Source organism: Dermacentor albipictus, chromosome 3 (assembly GCF_038994185.2).
Source record: "Dermacentor albipictus isolate Rhodes 1998 colony chromosome 3, USDA_Dalb.pri_finalv2, whole genome shotgun sequence".
NCBI lineage: Eukaryota > Metazoa > Arthropoda > Arachnida > Ixodida > Ixodidae > Dermacentor > Dermacentor albipictus.
In genome coordinates this window covers 150,852,016-150,875,754 of record NC_091823.1, presented here as the reverse complement: position 1 = coordinate 150,875,754, position 23,739 = coordinate 150,852,016, and the positions used below count along the sequence as shown (strand labels likewise).

The 23,739-nt window shown below is 43.0% G+C and overlaps 1 protein-coding gene across 4 annotated transcripts in view; it reads right to left on the bottom strand.

The window, feature by feature from the left end:
* LOC139056978 (uncharacterized) overlaps positions 1-23,739 on the bottom strand; it is a 117,375-nt gene that overhangs the window by 74,207 nt on the left and 19,429 nt on the right. For 3 of the 4 annotated variants that reach the window (XM_070534761.1, XM_070534764.1, XM_070534763.1), the window contains exons 2-5: positions 21,244-21,312; positions 5,934-5,960; positions 2,430-2,453; positions 1,520-1,535 (exon numbers count right to left, since the gene is read on the bottom strand). In XM_070534761.1, the coding sequence (XP_070390862.1) occupies positions 1,520-1,535; positions 2,430-2,453; positions 5,934-5,960; positions 21,244-21,312 (136 nt within the window). Of the gene's footprint in view, positions 1-1,519; positions 1,536-2,429; positions 2,454-5,933; positions 5,961-21,184; positions 21,313-23,739 lie in introns of all 4 variants that reach the window. The other variant, XM_070534762.1, reaches the window with a different exon arrangement.

The window sequence follows — 23,739 nt, the reverse complement described above, 5'->3', positions numbered from 1 at the left end:
ACCCGCGATTAGCAAGGGAGTCGCGCCATACTTCGGTCCGCTTGCAACGTGCCGCATGAGACACATTGCCCGTACCTTATCCCTAAATGAAAACTCCTGTGGGGCTGCGTTCAAATTTCAGGGAGAGAGGGAGACAGAAAAGCTTTTATTTTTTTCACGCCAACCTCCAGCGCTCACGTATTACGAAGTACGGTAATCGTCGGTGAATTCCTCGCAATGAGCTCTTTTTTTTCGCGCAGCGGTGCTCCAGTTCTCGCTGTCGTTCTTAAGAGGAAGCTCTAGCTCGGGCCCAACTCCGACGCGGTCTAGTCAAATACATGTAAAAAGCAAAAACGTTTTTCTAAGATAACCCCGGGACCGTATTCATGAAATTTATTGCATTTGAGGGAGAAAGTTAAATTATACTGACTGTTGGAAGCGGAGTTTGGATTCAGGGCCTGAATTTTATTAAAATAATTTTCGAAAATTTGGAAGACTGAAAAATATAGAAGCACGAAATTTACAAATTAATATCTCTGCAAAAAAATCAGATATCGCGGTTCTGTACATGGCACCCATTAAATCATTGAAAGCGGACAAATTCGATATGTCAATTTGTCTTACCTGAGTTTGTTACTTTGTGTACAAGGGTTCTGCAAAAGCTGCATTTCCATATTACTAAATTTTTGGGATTCATGTGTAACATGCCAATTTTGTCCGCTCTAGATGTGCTATTAGATGCGATTCAAAGAGTTGTGATATCATTTTTTATTGCTGAGTGACTGAGTTGTAAACTTGTTAGTCTCGTTTTCTGAAAATTTCCGATTGTTGCCAATTTTTAATAAAAAATTGAAGACCCAAATTGAACATTCGAAACGAACCGCCACTAGGTTTTAAGTTTTTTTTTAAATGCAAGATACTTTCTCAACTTTGGTGCATTGCTTGTCGAGAAAAACGAATTCTCCTTTTACATGTATTTAGATAGGAGTAATCGAGCTAAAGCTTCCTTTAACATTCACGACCGGGTTACTTCCTTTAGATCGTCGGCCCTTTCGACCGCCATGTTCGATTGAAGCTTTGTTTACGGCTGCAGAGCAGCCGTGTCGATTTTTTTCTTTTCCACTCTAGCCGCACCGCGGCCATGCACAAGCCCTTACCTCGCTACAGTGCATCCTTCGCCATAATCCCTCAAATATGTTGAGCCGTATTCTCGTATTCGTTCAGCATACTACCCAGGTTCCAAGGTCAACCACAATAGAAGGTCAGCGTGATGTACTGGTTAGAGCACTCCGCCAAAAGTTTGTTTAATGGCTGGTTAATTTTTATATGAACACGCAGCCATGCAATTTTTTTATAATTTGCGAAAATCGTTCGAAATACTGCGGACGACGGACGTGCCCAGAACATTCTTTAGCGCATATCATTTATGGCAGCGATTAAGCTACAGCCTTTATAAGGATGATTTTTATCAGAGATGATGGCCTCCCTAAACTAGGTGCAAGGCCACGGGCAACCAATGTATTTTCATAAGTATACTTACTCGTAAACTGGCCCACCTAAATGAATGAAATTTGAAAAAATGCCGGTAAACGAAAAACTTCGTCGCATTTTGAAGTACTATGTGTGGTGATATCCCAAACGCGGCGGTAGATCATTCAGCTTATGAGGAACATGGGCACGTAGAGTGGAATAGTACTAAAAAAACAAGGCCAAAGTCAACAGTAGATGAAGCATTGGTCACACAGGACAATTTCACGTTTGTCCCCTCGCGAAGCTACAAGGAAGTCCTACAATGTTCGTGCAACGCGTGCAGTGTTGGCTTTTGGCCTGTGTGCTCGCTGATAGCTACCAATTCTGTTCGATCTCATGCGACTTCATTTTATCCAGAATGATTTCGCAAAAAAAAGCATACGGTGCCGGGCTGTTCCCTATGTCTCATTCGGACCATACAGGGGCCCTTTTCCTACTTTGGCTATTGCGCATCTTTCCTATCATGCGCGCCTGCGTCTCTCACTGGCTCTTACATGGCGGTGCAAGTACTCATTGTTGCGAACGTGCGTGCGGATAAACGAGAGAATGCGTTCTGTCCTGGCCATATTAGTGTTCCTCACCATGCGCAAGCTTGGCTCCCAATCTCTCTTCGCCTTTTGTCTTCACTGCATCGCATGCGGTCATGCGTCCGCACACGGAAATCTTTGTGCGACTGGGCGAACGCGAAAGCGCCACGCGTATCGTCACATTTGGCATACTACTTGGGCCTGCTACATCTGGCCCTGCTGTTAGTGTCATTCGCCGCTCAGTAACAAAGGCATTATAATTCCTAATATATCGCGTTACAAAGCGCATATATCGCATATACAAAGTCATAATATATCGCGTTAGCTGCGTGATTTCGCGCTTCTGTTCAACGACGTTGCAGGGCGTTGGCTGAAATTATTCGATGTACTTACTTGTTCCGTATGCGGACTGTCCCACTGTGGCTCAAAAGAAGAGGAAGGAAAGACACAAATAGGCATTCCAATTTTATTTCTCAATAAAATCTAAGCTAGCAAAGACAATCCCGTAAAAAAAAGTTTAGCATTTGCAGCTCTTAGCAATTAAAATATTTGATTTAGCACTCATTAATCATTGTGTGCGCGCGTTTCTGTGTGCCTACATGAACACGCGCACACATGTGTGTGTGTGCGCGCGCGCGCGCGCGTTTGTGTGTGTGTGTGTGTGTGTGTGTGTGTGTGTGTGTGTGTGTGTGTGTGTGTGTGTGTGTGTGTGGCCGGGTGCGTGTGTGTGTGGTGGCCGGGTGCTTTTGTGTGTCCCATGAGCAAAAATTTGCCACGGGCTGACCCCAGCGCCAGTTTTCACCTCGTGGGAACATGCGATTGGGATAGCATCAGTTTACAATAGGCCTACGTCAAAGTAAAAAGCAGCCTGCGAATTATGTTACTAAATGCCCGCCGCGATTATTTCTGGCGATGACAAAAGTCCAACCATGAGGATCTCGAGGCTCCTGTTTGCTATGTCGTGGGCCTCTCACATAAGAGAATGAATGCAGCCGTATTGTGGGCGTGGGTGTGTTATGACTGAGGTGTCACGGGTCAGTTTGTAGCTTCTACAACCGAAGCCACATATTTCCTACGTGGACCACTTAAGGATCACCCCACACTCAAAGGTGAACTTGCCTAATCCAGTAACAACATAAAATTTATACAGGAGCGACTCCTTGCGTCATGGGTATCGCTTTCAGAGGCTATCAATGGGTAGGACGTAATAAAAAGTCAGAAAACTGTGTTGATATGAATAGCGTGAAGACAGGAAATGGTGTCGGGTAAATAAAATTACGTAAAATAATAGTGTAGGCCCTGCCTGCTGAACCTAAGTATGGCGGGAAGTGTGTTGACAGAACAGCCATCGACGAATCTTACAAGGCCAGTTCATATTCTTCACAGTATCTATCAAGCTAATTGCACTTCTCTTGGATTTCTGGCCGACGTGATGCGTCGACAACGGCGGAAATAGTTATTATGCGTGATTTGTTCAATGCCCTATAAAATATTGAAGCACTCATTGAACCCATTTACTAGATCGTGAGACGTGGTCACACTATGCACATATCAGTGGTAAAAACTGCCTGTACATTCTCTCTTTTGATTGCAAACTTACCTTGGCATAATACAGCAGCGTTTATAGGTGGCTCCGCAGATGTTGCAACCGTTGAGGCTTTCTTCGATTAACATCCGAGCTTTAATTCAAGCTGTTCTTGTATTATGGACATCTATACACGCAAGCGCATGCTAATTTTACTGATAAACCTACTTAATAAAATCCACTATTTCACAATTTATGGGCGTGTCCAGTCATGGTCCAGATTTCCTGATTAAAGAGCTCCAAGAACGTCAACTACGACTGCATAGGTGTGTCCTACGTGTACAAGTGTATTAGTTTGGCTAGACCAAAACAATTCAGTGACGCAGAGTCAGTCTGTGCATTGCCGAAATATTCTTGTAGAATGGAGTACTCGCAACAGAACATATAATAGTTTCCCGATCTACGCATGATAATTCTGCAAATTGACTTCTTGTGGCAGAATTTTGCGAACATAGATTCGCTCAGACGTGAAGTTCCCGCAGACGTATAAATACCGGGACGACTCTTGACAAAATCGCCCGCTCAATCACAAGAATTTCGTATATTGCTAGATAATGTTATACGTGTGTTGACTACTGTTTTTTGTCCAAGTCGTTCTTCTAGGCGCCGGCTACAGTATTGCCAGTGGATCTCCAGATCCCAATCATCTGAATTGTGAGAAGAACAATGTTTTTATTTCTCAGTATGTGGTTTCAGTAGCAGAAAGCCCTGTTGGCTTGCGGACAGCCGTCGGCTTGGTGAAATTCGCGTTGCTTTTTGGGAGAGATGCAGGGACCGATTGTTCACAAATGCATGGGTGGGGTTTTCTGGGAATCGAAGTGGAGCATGTGGGTGCTTTCTTGAGGGAGTTTTTAGATGCAAATTTACTGAACATAACGCGCAGTTGAGGATATAGTCCTCAGCTGCATGTAACACACTGGTAAAGTATTTAACATTTAAAAAATCAATTTTGGTTACCAGCAAGCCCTTTTACTGGGTCATCTTTCTGACGACTGAGTCTCGCCTAATCTCCGAAAGGATGCAGCTGCTGAAGAACTGAATGCAGCATCCCCAACGTGGCAACATCTTATTTTTGGCGGCAATATAATGGAGTGGTGGGGATACGCTTGGCACAAAGAGGCCTCAACTTAGTCAACAAAATGCGGTTTCACATTCCGTGAGTTTAAGGTGCCGCTATCACATCATACTGTATGAATTACATCATACTCCAACGAAGATTCACACAGACATCTGTAGAGTTTATATCGATGCGGACGTTGTCCGACGCTAAACGTGACCATCCGTATGTGAACACGAATGCAAGTGACCCAGATGGCACGAATACCTGGCTGTTGTCTTGTTGGGTTAGCAGTTTCGCTTTTATTTGTACGACCACCTATTCATAATTTTTACCAACCAACATTTTTACTAGTGGTTTGTCAACCTAAGGGAGGCTGTGGAAGCCTGCGGACTTCCACAGCGTCCTATTGTGCATCAAGAACTACACAATTTCCGATATTGTGCAGTAATCGCAGTTACAACGGGTTGAAATAAACGCCTATAATGTACTGTTCCATTTGGATGAAGACCATGTGATATAACCACTGCTCAAATCTACAAAAAGGTGTGCTTTCGGTTGTAACAAAGTGCTTTTATGAAAACAGCATACCAGAAATTTCCCTGAAATGTGCGATGACATATGTGTAGCTAGACAATAGACTTACGGTGAGTTCGGGTTAAAATAAACCCCGATAATGTGCTGCTCCGCTTTTTTGAACATTGTGTTATACGTCGATTGCTTTCATTTACCAACAGGTGCACTTTCAAGTGCAAAAGGATGCTTATCTCAAAGAAGCATGGCTCGATAGACAAGTATATGTTTTCTAATGAAACACACAAAGGAGGTCGTGCCTGTACAATTTTGTAATGAAGACGGCACGCCAAATTATGGGGAGATGTGAGTGTATTAAACAGAGTGTGAGTATTGGCATTTAATTGTATCATTAATGGTTAATATGGCGTTTCGCTCTTTGCAGACAGGCGAAGAACCACATATAGGCACGCATACAAGCAGTATGCCGGCCTATAGCACATTTTGATTTTTGCGACCATAACCTAAATATATCAGGACTGGTCGAACAGCTGGAGAAGTGACCACTATCTGTGTCCTACACCTACCACCAAGAATCTGGTAAGGTGCGCCTACTGAAAAGAAAATTGGTCAATTGCATAAGTAGCAGTCAGTTAACACATGACTACAGCATATACACAAAAAAGTATCGTATACGGGTTTTACTCTTTAATTTGTACTGCTTTCCGGCTCAAAAACTTACCGCTTTGATACTGGTAAGATGTTCCCTCTGAAAGGAAAATCAATCATTGGCCTAAACAACATTCAGGTAACACATGACTACATCACGCGAAGAAAGTATTGTTAACAGGTTTTCTGCTCAAAAGACATTTATTTCGACGATGAAGCGTCATAATTATAGTTGCCCGATTGTTTTGTTAGAAGTGTGATCTTGTCACTGTTTAAACCAGCAATATTTCCGACAAGCTTTGCTTTTTCTCGTAATTAAGGTTTATCGCTTTCAACAAAATATCGCTGTTAGTATACCATCTCACAAGACAGGCGTTTATTCTAGGCTATATATCGGGAATGTTGTTCCAATAAGATAGCTAGACGAATGTTTCCTACGTTCACTGCTTTCATTTACGACAAGTTATTATTTCAGCTGAGCCAGTATGCTTATCTTAAAGTACCATAGCTCATTACATAAGTGTTGTCTAATAAAACACGCTAAGGAGTTTGTGCTTATGCACTTCGTAGAGAAGGCGGCATATCAAGGTTTGTTGAGATGTCAGTGGTTTGAAACAGAGTGCGAGTACTGGGGTGCTATATCCTAACGCTATTCCAAACTTTTCTATTCCAGTTTTGCAATCAGCCCTACGCGATTGGTAAAAACACTTTTTGAACCACCCCAACTTCACCTGTCTGTCACGCGACGCCAGGAAAACCACGATAGATCCCCATTTCAAATGACGCGCGCACACTGATTAAGCAGCATTTGGCCAAACGAAAGAAAAATAGTTATTCCTGATTCGACGACTTTTCGCCATTAGCCCTCGGCTACTGGTCAAATGTTTTCGGGCTGGGCCCACTTCACCTCTCTGTCACGCGACGTCACAAAACCACAAAACCTCACCGCGTCAGTGACGTGTACGAGTTAAAGATGCATACATTTGCCGACCAAAACTAAACTTTTTTCTGAATAGCCGCAAGGTACCCCGTTCCGAAAGGAATAAAACATGGCTGCCGCCGATCGTTCAGTCACTGGCTACTAGCAGCTGCCGAAGAGCCCGGGTTTATTTGCGTACAATCACAATTTTTGTGTGGTTGTTCAACGGTTTTAAGCACTTTCAGCACGTTTACCACCTCGCTGTGGCAACTCTTCTTTGCTGAGGATCAGTCTTAGCTGCAATCTTAACCTTCCGTGATTTTCGACCAGCCACCACAAGCTAAGGGGGAAGCGGACTAATCGCAGACGGCAGCACCATCTCCTTCATCCGGTTATCGATTTTCAGTGCACTGGCTCGGCCTCGTCGAATCTCTCTTCACTTGAGAGTGCTCTTCGCCTCTTACCAGCCAATTAGATGAGACAAGCCGCTCACTGTAGGCAATGTAATTCGTTTTTAAAGCAAACAAAAGTGACCTCCTATAAACAAGGAGAGCGTTTTATTCATATGTTCAGACAACCCTGAGGGTCACAACCGGATGCTTGTGTCGGCGGTTGCGCATAGTTTTCCGTCGGGAGATTGGAATAAAAACATATAGAACTAGTGTTACGTTATAGGGCTCGTGGTCAAGAATTATTTCTTTAGTGATAGCGGCGGGTTAATGTGGCTTGTGATTCTCAAGTGACATACAACCACTTCATAGAAAGAATATCTGTGCTACAGCCGCTTTCCATTTTACCGCTACAGCACTAAGTTGTAGTTGTAATACAGCGTCGGCGTCCAGCTTCTAACGTCGACCGTCTTTTCGCGAGAGGTCATCCAGAACCCCGCATACCCAAGCACACTTCTTTCATCAAAGTTGCTCATGCCTTGTATTTCATCCTTTACAAAGTTATTCATTAGAATTTTGAGAATCACAGCCCCCAGACAAACGTATTGCAGAAACAAAAAGCACCTATAGCGCATACCCTTTAAGGTAGGTCTTCTCAGGCTGAAATATCAAAAGTATCAAATAATACTAGTGGATGGGCCCACGCAAGAGGTCGCGTTTCTACCAGAAAGCTCGCCTTCTCGCATAGCGTGCATTATATCCGTGCATTATATCAACAATCAGACTATTTGCCGATGATTGTATCCTCTCCCGCGTAATATATAACCCTTATGATTTCTCTCAACTTCAATCTGAAATTCACAGCATTACTTCTTAGTGTTCACTCTCGTCCATGAGATTGAATGTTAACAAATGCCGAATAATGAGGACTTCCTGAAGAACTGCTGACTGCACTATCCCTGTTTATTCCATTACTAGTCTTCAGTTGCTAGCTGTCAATACTTATAAATACCTAGCTCTCCACATAGATAATTTATCATGGTATACTTATAATAACTACGCTATTACCAATGCGAACCGCACTCCTGCTTTTTTGCGACATAACTGCTTTCGCTCCTGTTTTCTTTAAACTTCTTTATAATACTTTAGTCAGGTCAAAATTCGAGCACGCTTCTTCAATCTGGGATCCTTATTCCTCTGCACTTTTAAACGCACTAGAAGCAATTCAAAATCGCTCAGCTCGTTTTATTGTTGCCAATTACCCTCACACTGCCAGTATTGCTTCAATAAAGATTTCTCTAGACCTTCCTCACCTTTGTATCTGGAGGACGAAGACCCGCCTATGCCACTTTCATAAGGTCTTCTTCACCAATCATGAACTGATCACACATTGTTCTCGCCACCTTGTTACCTTCGATCACGCGCCCACCATCACTTCAAACTTGAAGTGCCGTTCTGCCAGACCAACATGTACTTCCATTCCTACATGCCGAAGACCTCCCTGCTTCCATCGCCAGATACCCTGAGCATGCATCATTCAAGACTGCCATTTTGAACATGTCTAACAACTCCTCTCTGTAACGCCGCAATGGCATTGAGAGTATTTATATAAATAAATAAATAAATAAATAATAAATTTCTATGGGGCTCACACTAAAAGCCCTAGAGATTACAATAGGGCCGACTGCAACAAAACTGCTGCTGAATAATCTCTCTTTCAACGGAGAATTTCAGCTATACCTCAAGTTAAGATCGTCGAAGGACAGCTGGGAACTCTTTAAGCAAAAATTAACAGCAGCGGTAGAAAATTACGTGCCGACAATCTCAAAAGCAAATGACATGTCTAATCCTTGGTTCACGAAACACCTTCGAATATTAACAAGAAGCGTCTGTATAAGGTGGCCAGAAGGGACAATAAAGCCAATCTTTGGCGGCCTAGAGTGATTTCCTAAAATCTTACTGCACAAAGCTATGCGAAGTCAAATACAAATATTTTTCACGTGACCTGTCGTCTTTTCTAAATAATCACCCTAGAAAATTCTGGCAAGGTATAGCACCAGATACCACTGTCAGCAATGTTGTGCTACATGATGATGATGAAAACCCTTTGTCGGGCGTTGATTGTCCAGTTGCGTTTAACAATTTCTTCACATCTCTTTTTAAACAGGAATATCGTTACTCTGTTCCCATAGTCCCTGGCTTTGAATATACTTCTTTGGAGCGAATAGAAATTACAGCAGATGGCATTTCGTCTTTAATGACTATTGTCAAGTTACGCACATTTTCCGTTATTGACAATATTCACTAAAAAATCGTAAAAAATTCCGTAAAAATTTCAAGTCAGCTTATATCCCTTATTTTTAGGCCATACGTCTCATCTGTTGAGCTACCCTTCGACTGGTAGATCGCTAAGGTTAGTCATGTATATATATATATATATATATAGACAGGTGTACTTGTTTGTGTTTGTCGAGTGACCGCTTTTCACCGCCTACCAAATGTTATCGCTCAGTGCGGGACGCACCATCACGTATCGGAAGTTTCTCGATCGTTATCGATGGTTCTTGCTGCTGTCTGTTGTGGCAGGAGCTTGTGTAATCTGATTGCAATTGCGACGCAAAGGGTGAATATTCTGTAGAAGTTTGGGGCAGACACGCGGGCAACAGTGGTTACTCTGAAATCTTCAATGGCTCATGTATAAAAGCCAATGCGTTTGACCGGCAGATCAGATTTCGATGATCGCCGTCTGTGTTCGGCGCTATCTTTGTGCTGTACGTGGGCACATGTTCGCCCAATAAAAATCAGCTTCGTCATTCACAATTATGCTACTGTGTTTTTGGACGTCAATACCACGTGACATCTGGTGGAGGTGCTTTGCGGTCATGTACCGGACGGCTCCACAAAGCTCTGACCCAAACCCAAACGCAGAAGACAACACCGACGTCACCAAGAACCCCCCAGGAAGCCGCAGGCTGCAGGGACGGCCACCAGAGCACGGATTTTTGCCTGAGACTACCGTGAAGTTTGTTACCATGTCAACCCCAACGGCAGCCCCAGTGTTCCCCATCGTGCTGCAACAGCCCAGAGAGCCACCGACCTTCCATGGATCAGCCTTGCAAGTATAGATACCTGGCTGGAAACATGAAAGGGTCGCTGCATTCAGAAACTGGAACTCCGACGACGAGCTCCGGCATGTGTACTTCGCTTTAGAAGACGCCGCCAGGGCGCAGTTTGAGAATTGAGAATCGGCCAAAATACATGGTACCTGTACGCAACGGCTTCTTGCATACGCTCACGAGCGTCCTGCGCTTTGAGCAAACATAAGCTTTACTAGATACTGCATGCAGCTGCCGGACGAGAACCCCACAATTTTTACAGGGGATCCGACTCGTCTCTTCCGACACGCCGACCCAGACATGCCAGAAGAGAAAAAGTTTGCTTTTTGATGCGTAGTTTGAAGCAAGACCTCTTCGCCGGATTGATACGCAACGTGCCTAGGACTGTTTCCGATTTTGTTTCCGAGGTCACAAATATTGAAAAGACGCTCGATATGCGCACAAGGTAATATAACTGCCGACCGCTGACTGCAAACTACACCAACGCTCGAGCACTCGGCAGCGACGACCCGCAGGAGAGCATCAGAGTGGTCGTTCGCAAGGAACTTCAGAAGGTCTTTCCAAGGTCGCAGCCTGAAGTGGCCTCAATCGCCGACATCGTAAAAGAAAAGGTTCAGCGATCGCGTGCAGTTCCTCAGGTGCAACCAGAATCCCCACAGCCCCCACCAGAAGCGATGACCTACGCCGCCATCACCCGCCGTCAAGGTCCCCCATCCTCGAACACGCCAGGGCCCTGTAATGCCACAATTTCGTCGTCCACCGCCGCTGCCGCTAGCATGCCCACCCATCACCCAGCATAGCTACGTGGGGAAGACGGTCACTTGGCATGCCCCCGTCTACCGTCCACTCTGCTATCACTGCGGAGAAGCCGGCCACCTCTTACGCCGATGTCCCTACCGATCACCGACTGCCTCGCTGCTACTCAGTGGAGCCATCGACGACAATCCCGTTAGCCATCGCCAGGCTGCTACCTGTGGCCGCAGCCCCATCCATTCACTAGCCCAGCCCGGGGCCACATATCCGGAAAATTAAAGGCAGCAACGGAGGGAGGTGCGGTTGCTGTTCGTCGAACTGATGAAGATCTGCTGCCAACGACGAAGGCACCAAGAATCCTGCTTCGGCGACATATCCATGAGACGCCGCAATCGCGACGAACTCTGGAAGTAAAGAATACGCCAACCAAAGACGAGCTGACGACGCCACGTACCATCCACAGGTGAACGCAACGCACCCGTGATTCGACGCCAAGACCTAATTGCAACCCACGACAAAGAACCACCGACCTCGATGTACTTCTCGATGGCCACGCAGTCACGGCCTTAGTGGACACATGAGCCGATTAATTACTCCGTCATGAGTGGACCCCTTGTCGCCCATTTGAATAAAGGTGGGACTGCATGGGAGGGTCCTCAAATACACACGGCTGGGGAACACTCGATAACACCAACTGGAATCTGCACGGCGAGAATTACCTGTAATGACCGCACCTACCCTGAAACCTTCGTTATTCTTCAACAGTGCTCACTAGGCGTAATCCTTGGCACGGTATTTCTGAACCAACACGGCGCAATCAGCGACCTGAAGTGGAAGTCAATAACGCTATCCGAAGACCAAGCGATACCGCCAGAGAACTCTCGTAGTCACCATGCCATGAGCGTGCTCGATAATCAAGTCAGCTTCCCCCCCCCCCGCTCCAGCATTGTCATTTCCATCGGCACTAAACCACCTGCCGACATAGATGGCGTCATCGAGAGTGACCAAGGCCTACTACTCGACCGTGAAATATGTGTCGCAAGAGGGATCGCTGGACTGCATGGAGGAAAAGCGAAGGTATTGCTGAGAAACTTAAGCCACGAGTTCAAGCTCATCAACAAAGGCACAACAATCGCGTACATCGAGGAAACTGTGGAAACCAGCAATACGTTTATCCTTTCGGATTCTGCCGCATCCACCCTGACGACCATAGTTTCCGAACCAGATTTCGACATAAATCCAAGTCTCCCCATGAGTAAGCAGCTTCAGCTCAGAAGTCCTCACCAACGATACGAATACTGATTTGATACTGATACTGATCGAGGATTCGACAAAGGCCAATAGCAAAGCATCGCATTATGACCTAAAAGTGCACTCGACCACTCCTCCAAAGCTCTTATCGAGTTTCAACGCTAGAACGAGAGCGTATTACGCAAGAAGTCGACGAAATGCTGCACGACGACTTCATACAGCCATCGGAAAGCCTGTGGGTATCTCCTGTAGTCTTGGTGAAGATAAAGGACGGAACCCTACGTTTCTGTGTCGATTATCGTCGACTGAAGATCACGAAGAAGGACGTATACCCCCAGCCACGGATAGACCACGTATTGGATCTGCTCTGCTACGCAAAAAACTTCTCTTCGATGGACCTCAAGCCCGGCAACTGACAAATAGAAGTCAACGAAACAGATCGTGAGAAGACCACATTCATGACGCCAAACTGCCTCTATGCGTTGAACGTCATGCCGTTTGGACTGTTTGCCATTTGAACGTTCCAGTGGGTGATGGACCCGGTTTTAGCAGGATTGAAGTGGCAGACCTGTCTGCTTTACTTGGATGATGTCGTCTCAGAAATTCCGACGATCTTCTTAGGCGGCTTGAGACAGTACTAGAGGCCATCAAGTCATCAGGGATCACCCTGAAGCTAGGAAAGTGCCGCTTCGCCTACGATGAACTTCTGTGCCTAAGCTGCGTCATTAGCAAATCTGGAGTCCGCCCCGACCCGCAGGTAAGCCGGTATATATATATATATATATATATATATATATATATATATATATATATATATATATATATATATATATATATATATATATATATATATATATCCTGCATCTGCTGTGAACTATTGGAACGTATCGTAGCATCGTCTACCTACCGCCATTTAAAATCAAACGCCTTCTTTTCTTTTAATCAGCATGGATTCAGTAAAGAATCATCTTGTTACGCTGGGTTGTTCGAATATACAACAGAAATACGCTCCAGTATCAATAACAAACAGCAAACTGGCTGCATGTTCTTGCATTTTTTGAAAGCATTTGATCGTGTCGCTCATTGACGCCTCTTCGCAAACTTGTCCCTGCTCCAACTGGATTTATTTATTTATTTATTTATTTATTTATTTATTTATTTATTTATTTATTTATTTATTTATCATACCCTCAGGGTCAACAGACACTAAATGGACACTAAAGCGAAGCAATTATTCAGTTTAGACTAATGAAACATTGTTTGAGAACCCTGCAAGGAGCAATTAAAAAAATAGTTTGTATATTGGTTGAGAAAATGAAGGTCCAAGTATCAGTATGTGAATTTCGCGCCGAGACACCACCGCCGGTATGTCAGCGTGACATAAGGGATTCCAAAGTATCTTTTCGCATTTGGGCCGCGTTGGCTGAATAAAGGTTCCCGAAACTTGCCATGTTTAATATCTGGTTCCTTTAGAACACACTGTAGTCAATCTGTACCGCTATATATAATTAGCAAGCCCTAGAAGATGCCATCAAAATCCAAGACTCACAGCCCCCAGGTGCTGGAGCTTAAGTAGGCATCGCCACCCGTATTTCGTTCTTGCGCTTTTTCTGGCTTACCAAACGTGTTATCGTTGCAAGAGTGGTGTTCTTGGTGTTCTAGAAAGATAGTTTACTGATGCAGAAGAAATCATTTTTCCCTTTAGTGTCCCAAATAGAAGGGGAGCGGTTAAAATACAGCAAAACAAATAATTTTAACTACAAGAAGAAGTACCACAATGTTTCTAATTATGTAATAATGGTTATGTAGAGGCAGAATACATGTTGCAAAAAATACTATATAAACAAAGAAGCAGTCCAGTGTTTCTAAATATACAGGGATAGCTATAAAGAGGCAGAATACAACAAGATGTTAGAGGGCATGGGTAATGAAGTCACATATTTTTCAGAATCTAAATTGTTACTACCAATTTGGGAAGGCAATTTCAACTATTTGATGTGCGTGGTATGTAGGACTGTAGGAATGATTCTGTTTTACACAACGGAATGCCAACTTCAAGCATGATCCAGACGGGCCGAAACGTAATGGGGAAGAAGTATTAGTAAATCGCGCAGGTAGGGATGATGATACAGTTTGTGGAAAAGGCTTAAGCGGAGCATCGCACGTCGAGAAGCAAGCGTAGGTAGTTTAAGGCTAGTTTTCATTACCGTGATGCTCGCGACTGAATTGTAATTAGAGAGTATGGAACGGCCGGAATTATTTTGAACCATTTCAAGCAAATGTAAAAAATTATTATAATGCGGATCCCAAACCGTATCGGCATATTCTAACTTAGGGCGAATGAGTGTTTTATATAGCATTAGTTTGAAAGACGAAGGCAATTTAGCCAAGTTACGACGAAGATACCTGAGCGTGCGATTAGCTTTGCAGGGAACATGACAGAGGTGCATATCCCATGTTAGATTGCTACTGATGTGAACTCCGAGGTACTTATATGAGGATACGCTGTCGAGTAGTGCATTATTAAAAGGTAAACTAGTAATCTTTCTAGCCACTCGCATGAATTTGCATTTTTTAATGTTTAGTTCCATAAGCCATGTATTTCACCACTCAACGACTGCGTTAATATCAGCTTGAAGATCGGCGTCGTTTGGACCGGTTATTTCTCGGAAAATAACGCAATCATCGGTAAACTAATGAGCGTATGAGAAAATGCAAGATGATAAACCGTTAATATAAACGAGGAAAAGAAGAGGACCGAGGACTGAGCCCTGCGGTACACCAGAATGGACAGTGCATTCTTCAGACTTCGCGCCGTTAGCTGAAACAAACTGAGAACGCTTTGCAAGAAAACATTCATTCCGGATTAAGATGCAGTGATCGAGCTTAAGTAGTCGTAATTTATAAATAAGCAGTTTGTGACACACTTTGTCAAAGGTTTTAGAAAAGTGAAGAAAAATGCAGTCAGCCAAGGACCTATTGTCAAGAATGGTGTTTAGTTTGTGTACAAAAAGTGTTAGCTGAATTTCACATGAGTATGATTTGCGAAATGCATGCTGTGATGGTGCGAAAAATGAATGCGATTCCAAAAAAAGTAGCTAGGTGAGAAGCCAAGATATGCTCTAGTATCTTACATGGTATAATTGTGAGCGAAAGTGGTCTGTAATTTAGAGGGGAATGCTTATTGCCTGATTTACGGATATGAATTACCTTCCCGACTTTCCACTCGGATGGAAGAAAATCATCGTGCAATGATTGCTGGAAAATCTTAGTTAATATAATTGATGTGTAGCAAACTGTGCCTTGAAGGAATTTCACATTAATCTGATCACTACCGGGCGCAGAGGATAGCTTTAGTGACCTAATGATGCTTGCGACACCATCATAGCTGATAATGAGAGGGAATATTACATCATGGTCATATGGTCGTAGGTGTGGCGAAGTGGAATTGCTGCATGACGAAAAATGTTTTGCAAAAATTTCATTTAGTATTCCGGTAGACCGGTTGACCGGTATAGCACCACCATTAAGGTCACTGAGTGATACTACATTATTGTCTTTAAAATTAACCATGCGCCAATGTTGTTTATGGTTAGTTTTAAACATAGAAGGTAATGGGCTGCTTAGGAAGTTATCTCTGGCGCCTTTTAGGGCCTGCGCGTACTCATCGACACTCTGTTTGTAGGCTGACAAACGAGCATTTGTACGGCTTAGTTTAGCTGATTTAAACAGGCGCACTTTTTATTAAACAAGCGTTTTAGCTGACGGTTATACCATGGTATTTTTTGTATGAGTGGTGATCGTGTAAACAGGGATGTGTCTATCTGTTAATTCACTCACTTTATTAACAAAGATACTCCAGTTAAGTATGTCTTTGCTCCGAAACTTTATGTCGTTGTGGAAGCAGTTAATAACTACTCGTCGCTTCCCCCGACCTTATTTCTGGCCTACCGAAGGACTATTGCCTTGGTCCTCTTCTGTTCTTAATTTTCAATAATGGGCTACCACAAAAGGTATCATCGCATATAAGGCTTTTCGCAGACGACTGCATTCTATACCGTACGATAACAATGTCCGATGACCATTTATTGTTACAGAATGACTTTAACCTTGTCGGTTTCTGGTGCAGTACATGTAAAATGAGCCTAAAGTCAGACAAATGTAAAGTTAAGTCCGTATCGCACAAACATTCTAACTCTCGCTTTTCTTAGACTATAAATAACACCGTTGTTCCTCCAACAGCATCCTATAAATATCTTGGCGACGAACTCACAAGAAATGTTTCCTAGAGTGCACAAATAAGAGCTACCTGCGCGAAAGCCTCGAAAACTATGGGTTATCTCCGACTCAACTTGCATAAATCCCCTGCTACACTTCGCAAATTGGCATATCAAACTTTCGTTCGCCCACAATTAGTATATGCTTCATCAGTATGGTCTCCAAACCAAAACTATTTACTTTGTATGCTAGAACCGAGTCCAAATAGATCAGCGTGCTTCGTCACATGTAACTACGACAGAACTTGCAGCGTAACGCAGATTCAAGCAAATATTTTGATCCAGCCACTTTAAATACGTCGCTCGATAGGTCTTTTTTGCCTTTTTCATATATGCGTTGATGGCAATCAACCTCATGCGCTGCCACTTGAGGCACCAGCGTGCATGTTATGTCACCTTAACAATGGCCATAGTTTCACGCGCATTTTTGGCAATGCACTATCATTTAACGCATCAGCACTGCCACGTGTTTTAACGGTATGGAATGGTCTTCCTGATAACATTCCGAGCCTAACAAATCGTGATGCCTTTCGTGAAAAATTCCAAAGCTCTTTGTAGTAACAATTTATAAGGATGTCTTTTTTACCTGCTTTCCTTCCCTGTTATTTGTACATGTAAAATTTAAATTTTAGTTTGTATGAATATATTATTGTGATTACGCTGTCTAAAGCTTACGCTGGACAAACATATTTGAACGCTGTTTTTCGTATCTTGTGACGGCCTGTACTCATATTAATAGTGATTGCTCCTTCAGAAACACTTACCTTGTATCCCCCCCTACTCAATGCCCTTAAATGGGCCTGTAAGGTATTTTAAATAAATAAATAAATAAATAAATAAATAAATAAATAAATAAATGCACATGACTACAGCTTGCGAAGAGAGTATCGTTAACATGTTTTCTTCCCTAAAGACGTTTTTTTCTGGATGCAGGTTCATAACTACAGTTTCCCAATTATTTCACTAGAAAGGTGTGTTCTTTATGCTGTTTAAGCTAACCGCATTGTCGCACAAGGTTTTCTTCGTCTCTTTATAAACGTTGATCGCTTTCAACAAAGTATCGCTGTTATAATACTATCTCTCAAATAAGGGGCGCTTACTTTAGCCTTTACATGTTGAAGGTTGGTGCCAATGTGATAGCTAGGCCGATGTCTCCTGCGTCCATTGGTTTCGTTAATTAAGACGTGTACTTTCAGGTGGGACAAGGTGATTAGCTTACTGTAACACATCTCGATAGAGGCGTACGTGTTCTGTAATGAAGCACGATAAGGGACTCGTGCCTACGCATTTTCGTAATGCAGAAGGCATACCAAATTATGTCTAGATATGAGTCGTTTGAAACAAGTGTGAGCACTGGCCATTAATTATTTGCTTAACAGTAGCTACAGGTTCATGTTTCATATCCTTTCGCTCATTTACCATCAAGGCAGGAGCCTTATAGAGAGGAGGGGAGGACATTAAGTGCACATACATATAGATACAGCAATGTGTACACAATACAGGTTACTAACGAACAAAACATGATTGCATAAAATAATTAGAAAGAGCAGTACTGAAGGCAATAATATCAGTTACGCCGGCGACTGAGGCTGGCAGGTGGTTACAGTCACTGCTAGTCTCCGGAACGAGGGACTTAAAATTCATGCTGCTGCTAGTGTTGGGCACGTTGGTCCTGGAAGTGATAGTCACTGTAAAATTATATCAACGGTGAAGGCAAGAGAAGACGGTCACGCAGGCTTGTGTTAAAGTGATAAATATTATTAAATATAGAGAAAGGTGTGAGGCTTTGTGGCACAGTAAGAGACCAGAGAGGTTAAGATTTACCTTAATTTGACCTGCGCTAGCAGCGCGACATAGTTACCTGAGATGATGAGAGCACCGCGATTTTTATTGCCATTGATATTAGAAATTAGTATTTGAATGTGTTCCATATGAATTACCATCCTCTAGCGCTTATTGCACGAGTTTTTTTATTGTTACTTTAGCGTATTTTAAAATTAGTAGGCACAAGGAAGAAATCCCGTCGAATGTAGGCAAGACCACAAGTAATTTCACTTATTACTTAATGACTATGCGTCTGCTAGTGAAGGTTGTCAGAAATATACACATCGAGGTAATTATAAGTGTTGACGTGCATTAAGCTAACGTTATTATGAAAGTACATGCAAGGCTGAAAATTAGGAGTACGACACGTCTCATCGATTTAGATTAGGTGGTGTTAAGTTTCATTAAGAAACTGTCGCGCCAAACATAAACGTTAATTAGGTCAATTTGAAAATCAAGATGGTCACAGTGGCGTAAAAGTTCCTGTATTATAACGTAGTTATCCGCGAAGAGGTTCATTGACGAGGAATTTTCGTTCAGAAGAGTGGGTAATGTAGACAAGAAACAGCACATGTCCCAATATGGAGCTTTGTAGCGCGCCCTCGTGTTACATTCTTGGATGGTTATTTTTGTGGGGATGGGTAGAAATAAAACAGTCAAGACATGTTGGTCAAGGTTAAGCAGGGTGAGTTTTGACAGTAGTAACTAGTGAGAACCTAAATCAAATGCTTTAGCGCGATCAATAAAAATTTAATCAGTGATTGCTTATCGTGCTAATGCGTATAAGAGCTGGGCTTACATTAGTAGATTTTTATCTTAAAGTCGTGGTAATAAACTGAGAAAAAGGATATAATTTCCACAAAATTGCCAATTGACTGTATATGACATGCTTCGTGAGTTTCAGCGGCATTCTGGTGAATGATAATGGCCTGCAGTTGGTGGGATCATGAGCATTGCCTGAATTTTGTAGGGGAACCACCTTCCGAACGTTCTAGTGATTCCACAGTACGCAGGAATCCAGAGATTGTGAGAACAGCTTAGTCAAAATTCCAGAAGCAAAATTTTTGGGGTTGTTGAAAAACTCCACCCTGAAGCAGAAGTACTTTCGAATTCTTGGTGAGGTTGCGTACGTCATTAAAGTAAAAACTAAACGGTTCCATTAAGAAGGAATCACACGCTGTAAGATCTGGTAGCAAAGATGGGATTGTAGTGATGAAAGGAAGATGCAAAGGTTGAGGTAAAGATGGTAGATACGTTTTCGGACGGGACGCGTCTGTTGTCGATAATTGGGCAATTGTGAATTTTGTGCAAGCACTTTATTTCTTTCATTTGCAAAAAGGTGTATTTTCAATTGGAACACGGCGTGCGGTCCTGAGGAGAGAAACAACCACTTCATAGAAACAATATCCGTGTGTACACACATTTTATATTTTCGTGACAACAACCTAGATGTATCTAGAGTAGTCGAACAACGAATATCTCGACTGGAACCAACGTCTTGACGGGGTGACATATCTGCTTCAGGGCGACAACTGCTTTCTGATGATAGTTATTATCACTTAAGGTCTCCATTTCCCTGTGAACATCGGTCGTCATTGGGTAACGCCGGTGCATGTAACTAACGTTCTTTTACAGTCAATACAAATGAGAAAAAAATGTGGGCCTCAGTTCTGAAGGTCCATTTTAAGGCGTTTGTCAGTTAGAAGTAACTCGGTGACTGGTAACCCTTACTTGTAATTAGCTTGTCCGCCTATTCATTGCCCTTTCTCTCAGCATGGCATCGTACGCAGATCTGTAGGTCTCAGTTATTTGGTTTAACGAATTCCGTTAGGCCTTTCTGAATGACAACAGTGGCTCGTTGTGCTACAAATTCAATCTTTATTATACATCAAACAGATGTCAGTGCACCCTCAAAACCTGTTGATTTACGCAGCCAGAAATACCCGTTAAGATTTCTCTACGCCACATACCGTATTTGAATGCCATTAGTGCGACAAAACCTTTTTCAGTAAACATAATAACACTCACATTGAGGCACAAAGATGACTGATTCTTGTCGAAAAAAAAAGTCACAAAACACAAAGGACAAAACGACAGGTTGGACAGTCATTGCGGTGTGAACCTCTCCTCTTGACCATTGTGACTGGTTTTTCCTTTCAACTATGTACCAACTGGCCCGGATTTCAGCCCTTCTGCAATGGTTATTGTCTCCAGTAACGGCGCACTCGTCACGAGCTGCTATTATTGACATTGTGCTTTTCGTCGGTCTTGTTTTCGTTTTTTGGAACACACACGGGACCTGGAGTAAGCTACTCTGTCGCCTTCGCAGTTTGTCCCCTTGAGTCACAATGCCCGCATCTGTAAACACGAGGTCTTTTTGCAAATTTCATTCGGGAAGGACCAAAAAAATCACGGAAATTGAACGGCAGGTCAATTTAACCTCCTCGGGGCAAATTGTTACTCTGGTTCACCTGAGACTGCGGGGTACTGCTACACATGTACACTTTGCCTGCCTGTTTGACGGGATTTTCTAGCTACGTTAGCCCTTTTGTCAAGAACGGCTAAGATGGTAGTATTTTCTTCCTTTTTACGTATGCAGCTGATAAATAATTTGAAGACTTTATTTGGGCAGGCGATTCAAATTTTCTAATGAAAAAAGAATTCGACACTGAGTGTACACCGACTCGAAATTTCACCTGCATAATTGGGAGGACTGCCTAGACAACGCAGAAAGAATCTTGCCATCGCTTTGATTTCTTAAAAGAAAGTCTGCAACACCATGTAATAAAAATTACCTGAGTGACACATTTATTGGCTGTCCGCAGTAATTACGCAATGTGCAGTGCTGGCGCACCTGGAATTATGGAAGTCCCATCATCCACAGGGTAGTAGGAATCAGCAGCTTCATAAGGCGCGGGCCACTCTGAAATTACAAAAATCGAGCATGTTGGTTTCGGTGTGCAGTCGTGTGACAGGTTTTTCTCCATGGGAGCTCAAAAGGTTTTGTAAATTAGCGTAGAGCAAAAGTCCCAACAAGATGTACCGATGCGGCTTTCTGCGCTGTTACGTCTTGTGTAGATTCAGCGCACATTACATCCAAGTCTCTCAATCCATCAAGTAGATAAATCTTGTTAAAGTGCGAGACATATCATCGCAAACTAAAGTCTGCATAAACAGCAAACTGCAAGCGACCAAACACATGCATATAGTTCTGATGACTGGTGCTGGTCATCTAGTTGACACCATTTAGGATACCAACCAATATGAGTACAGGCTTTTCAGAGTATTCACCCAAATGATTACGTCGAAGACAAAGTTTACTCACATACATTCCGTAACCGCTGCAGCTACATGTCTTGTTTGGCGACCGACTAAGCTTGCAGCTATACAAATGCTTCTCGAAGGGTAGACATAGCACTATATACACAGAGCTTATCAAACGCTTATTATGCTTTGTTTTTATTAAATGACGCCGATCTTACTATTCCTAGGCCACGGCGCTGCAGTAACTTACTGATACAGCATCGAAATCTTCGCGTCATTTATTTGATTATATACTGGTCATTACGGATGCGCGTCGTGGACCTAGGTGCACTGCCTACATTTTATCGCCTCACTTAAGTGATACCCTTTAGCTGATGTTACTTAGGGCTGGCACTGGGGTCAACCCCCCATTAGGGGCCTGGAAAAGATATACGCGTTCAGATCACGAAAGCTTTTGTACTTGATTGCCTCATTACCGCTTCCTCGCCTTGCATATTGCAATACATCAAAAAGTGTGAACGAGAGACCCGCATGTGCGCACCTGCCACCGAGTAGAATCTTGTGGCCCTAGAACAAAAAATTTTCTGTCCGTTCTTCTACACCGGTAAGCCTTTGTTTAATTTGTGACCGTCTTAGCTACCCCTACTTAATAATCACAGGGGAAGTACCGCGTCTGGTAGCATTGAGTATGTGGCACATGAAGTGAAATTGCTACTATGAAAGAAAGAATGAAGCGAGGTGAAAAAAATTGCGTTTGCCCTATTGTCCTACTTTTATCGCACGCCACTTTCTTTTTCAATTATCATTTTATAAAAGCAGGTAGATGAAACTTTACGAGCCTCGTCTTGGGTGCTTCTATATTTTCGCAAGGCCCACACATTGGATGTCTCCTTCTCTCTATAGTGGGGTGGAGTGGGCCATCTTATAGTTTAGAGCCTCATTTGTTACCTTCTAAACCCAAACACACACCACGAACGACACAATGAGTGAATGGGCAAAGGTACAACGAAAAACAATATTTCTCCAGTTTGTGTACGGAGATTATAATCGCAGCGGTGATCATTTTTGTGCCATACACCTACCTCCCCGACTCTGGTAAGGTGCTCTCTCTCAAAGGAAAATCGATAAGTGTCGTTAGAAGCAGTCAAGTAACTGATGACTACTGCACACAACAAAGCGTCGTTTAGAGGTTTTACCCTCGCTGGAAATATATCGGCGGAGAAGCATTATAGATAAAGTTTCTCAATAAATTAATTAGGGGTACGCTCTGGACCTTATTAGCAGTATGACATCAACCAACAAACTTCGCCACGCCTGCTTTTTAGCGGGGATCACTTTCAACGAGGTATCGCTGTCATGCCACCTCTCCACGCAAGAGGTGGTGCTTATTGTAGCCTGAATAGCGCAAGCGTTGTCGCGAATATGATAACTAGATCAATATATCTAACTAGACAGCACGTTCTAGAAGTTCGAACGAACGAGAGTACTAGAGATTTCTCTCAAATGTGCAGTAATGCACGCATAACTATATGATAGACTTACAGTGGTTGCTGATTCGACGGCCACTTAGAATGCTGGCCGCTATTAATATTACGTATATGGTACAACGACACGTTCGTCCGGTAATATGTTGGCTTCATTATTCACTTTTTCTGGTATAATTACTTCGCCTTCACAATTATTACTCTGTGATATCTTCTAAAAGTAGACTACGAAATCATGCAATCTCGAAAACGTGTAAGGGTGTTTAAGGCTGAACTAAATCATTTATGGCGTTTATGGAATTTGATGCTAATGGAAATATTTGAGATGTGTTGTGATAAAAACTGGCATGAGGTATGACCCCTCCATGTTCGCTCCTTGCCTGATAGAAACTAGTGGCGCAACCATCCATTAAATAGGAATGACGCCTTTAATGCTATTAGCAATCTATATGAAGGTTAGTAATTGTTCACATTATTGTTCATACAAGATTACTAATATGAAAGGTGGCATATATGCAGTGACATATAGACAGCTACACAAGCCGGCATCATATGAGAGAGCGCGGCACATACCCATTGTCACATACGTGGTGACACAAGTT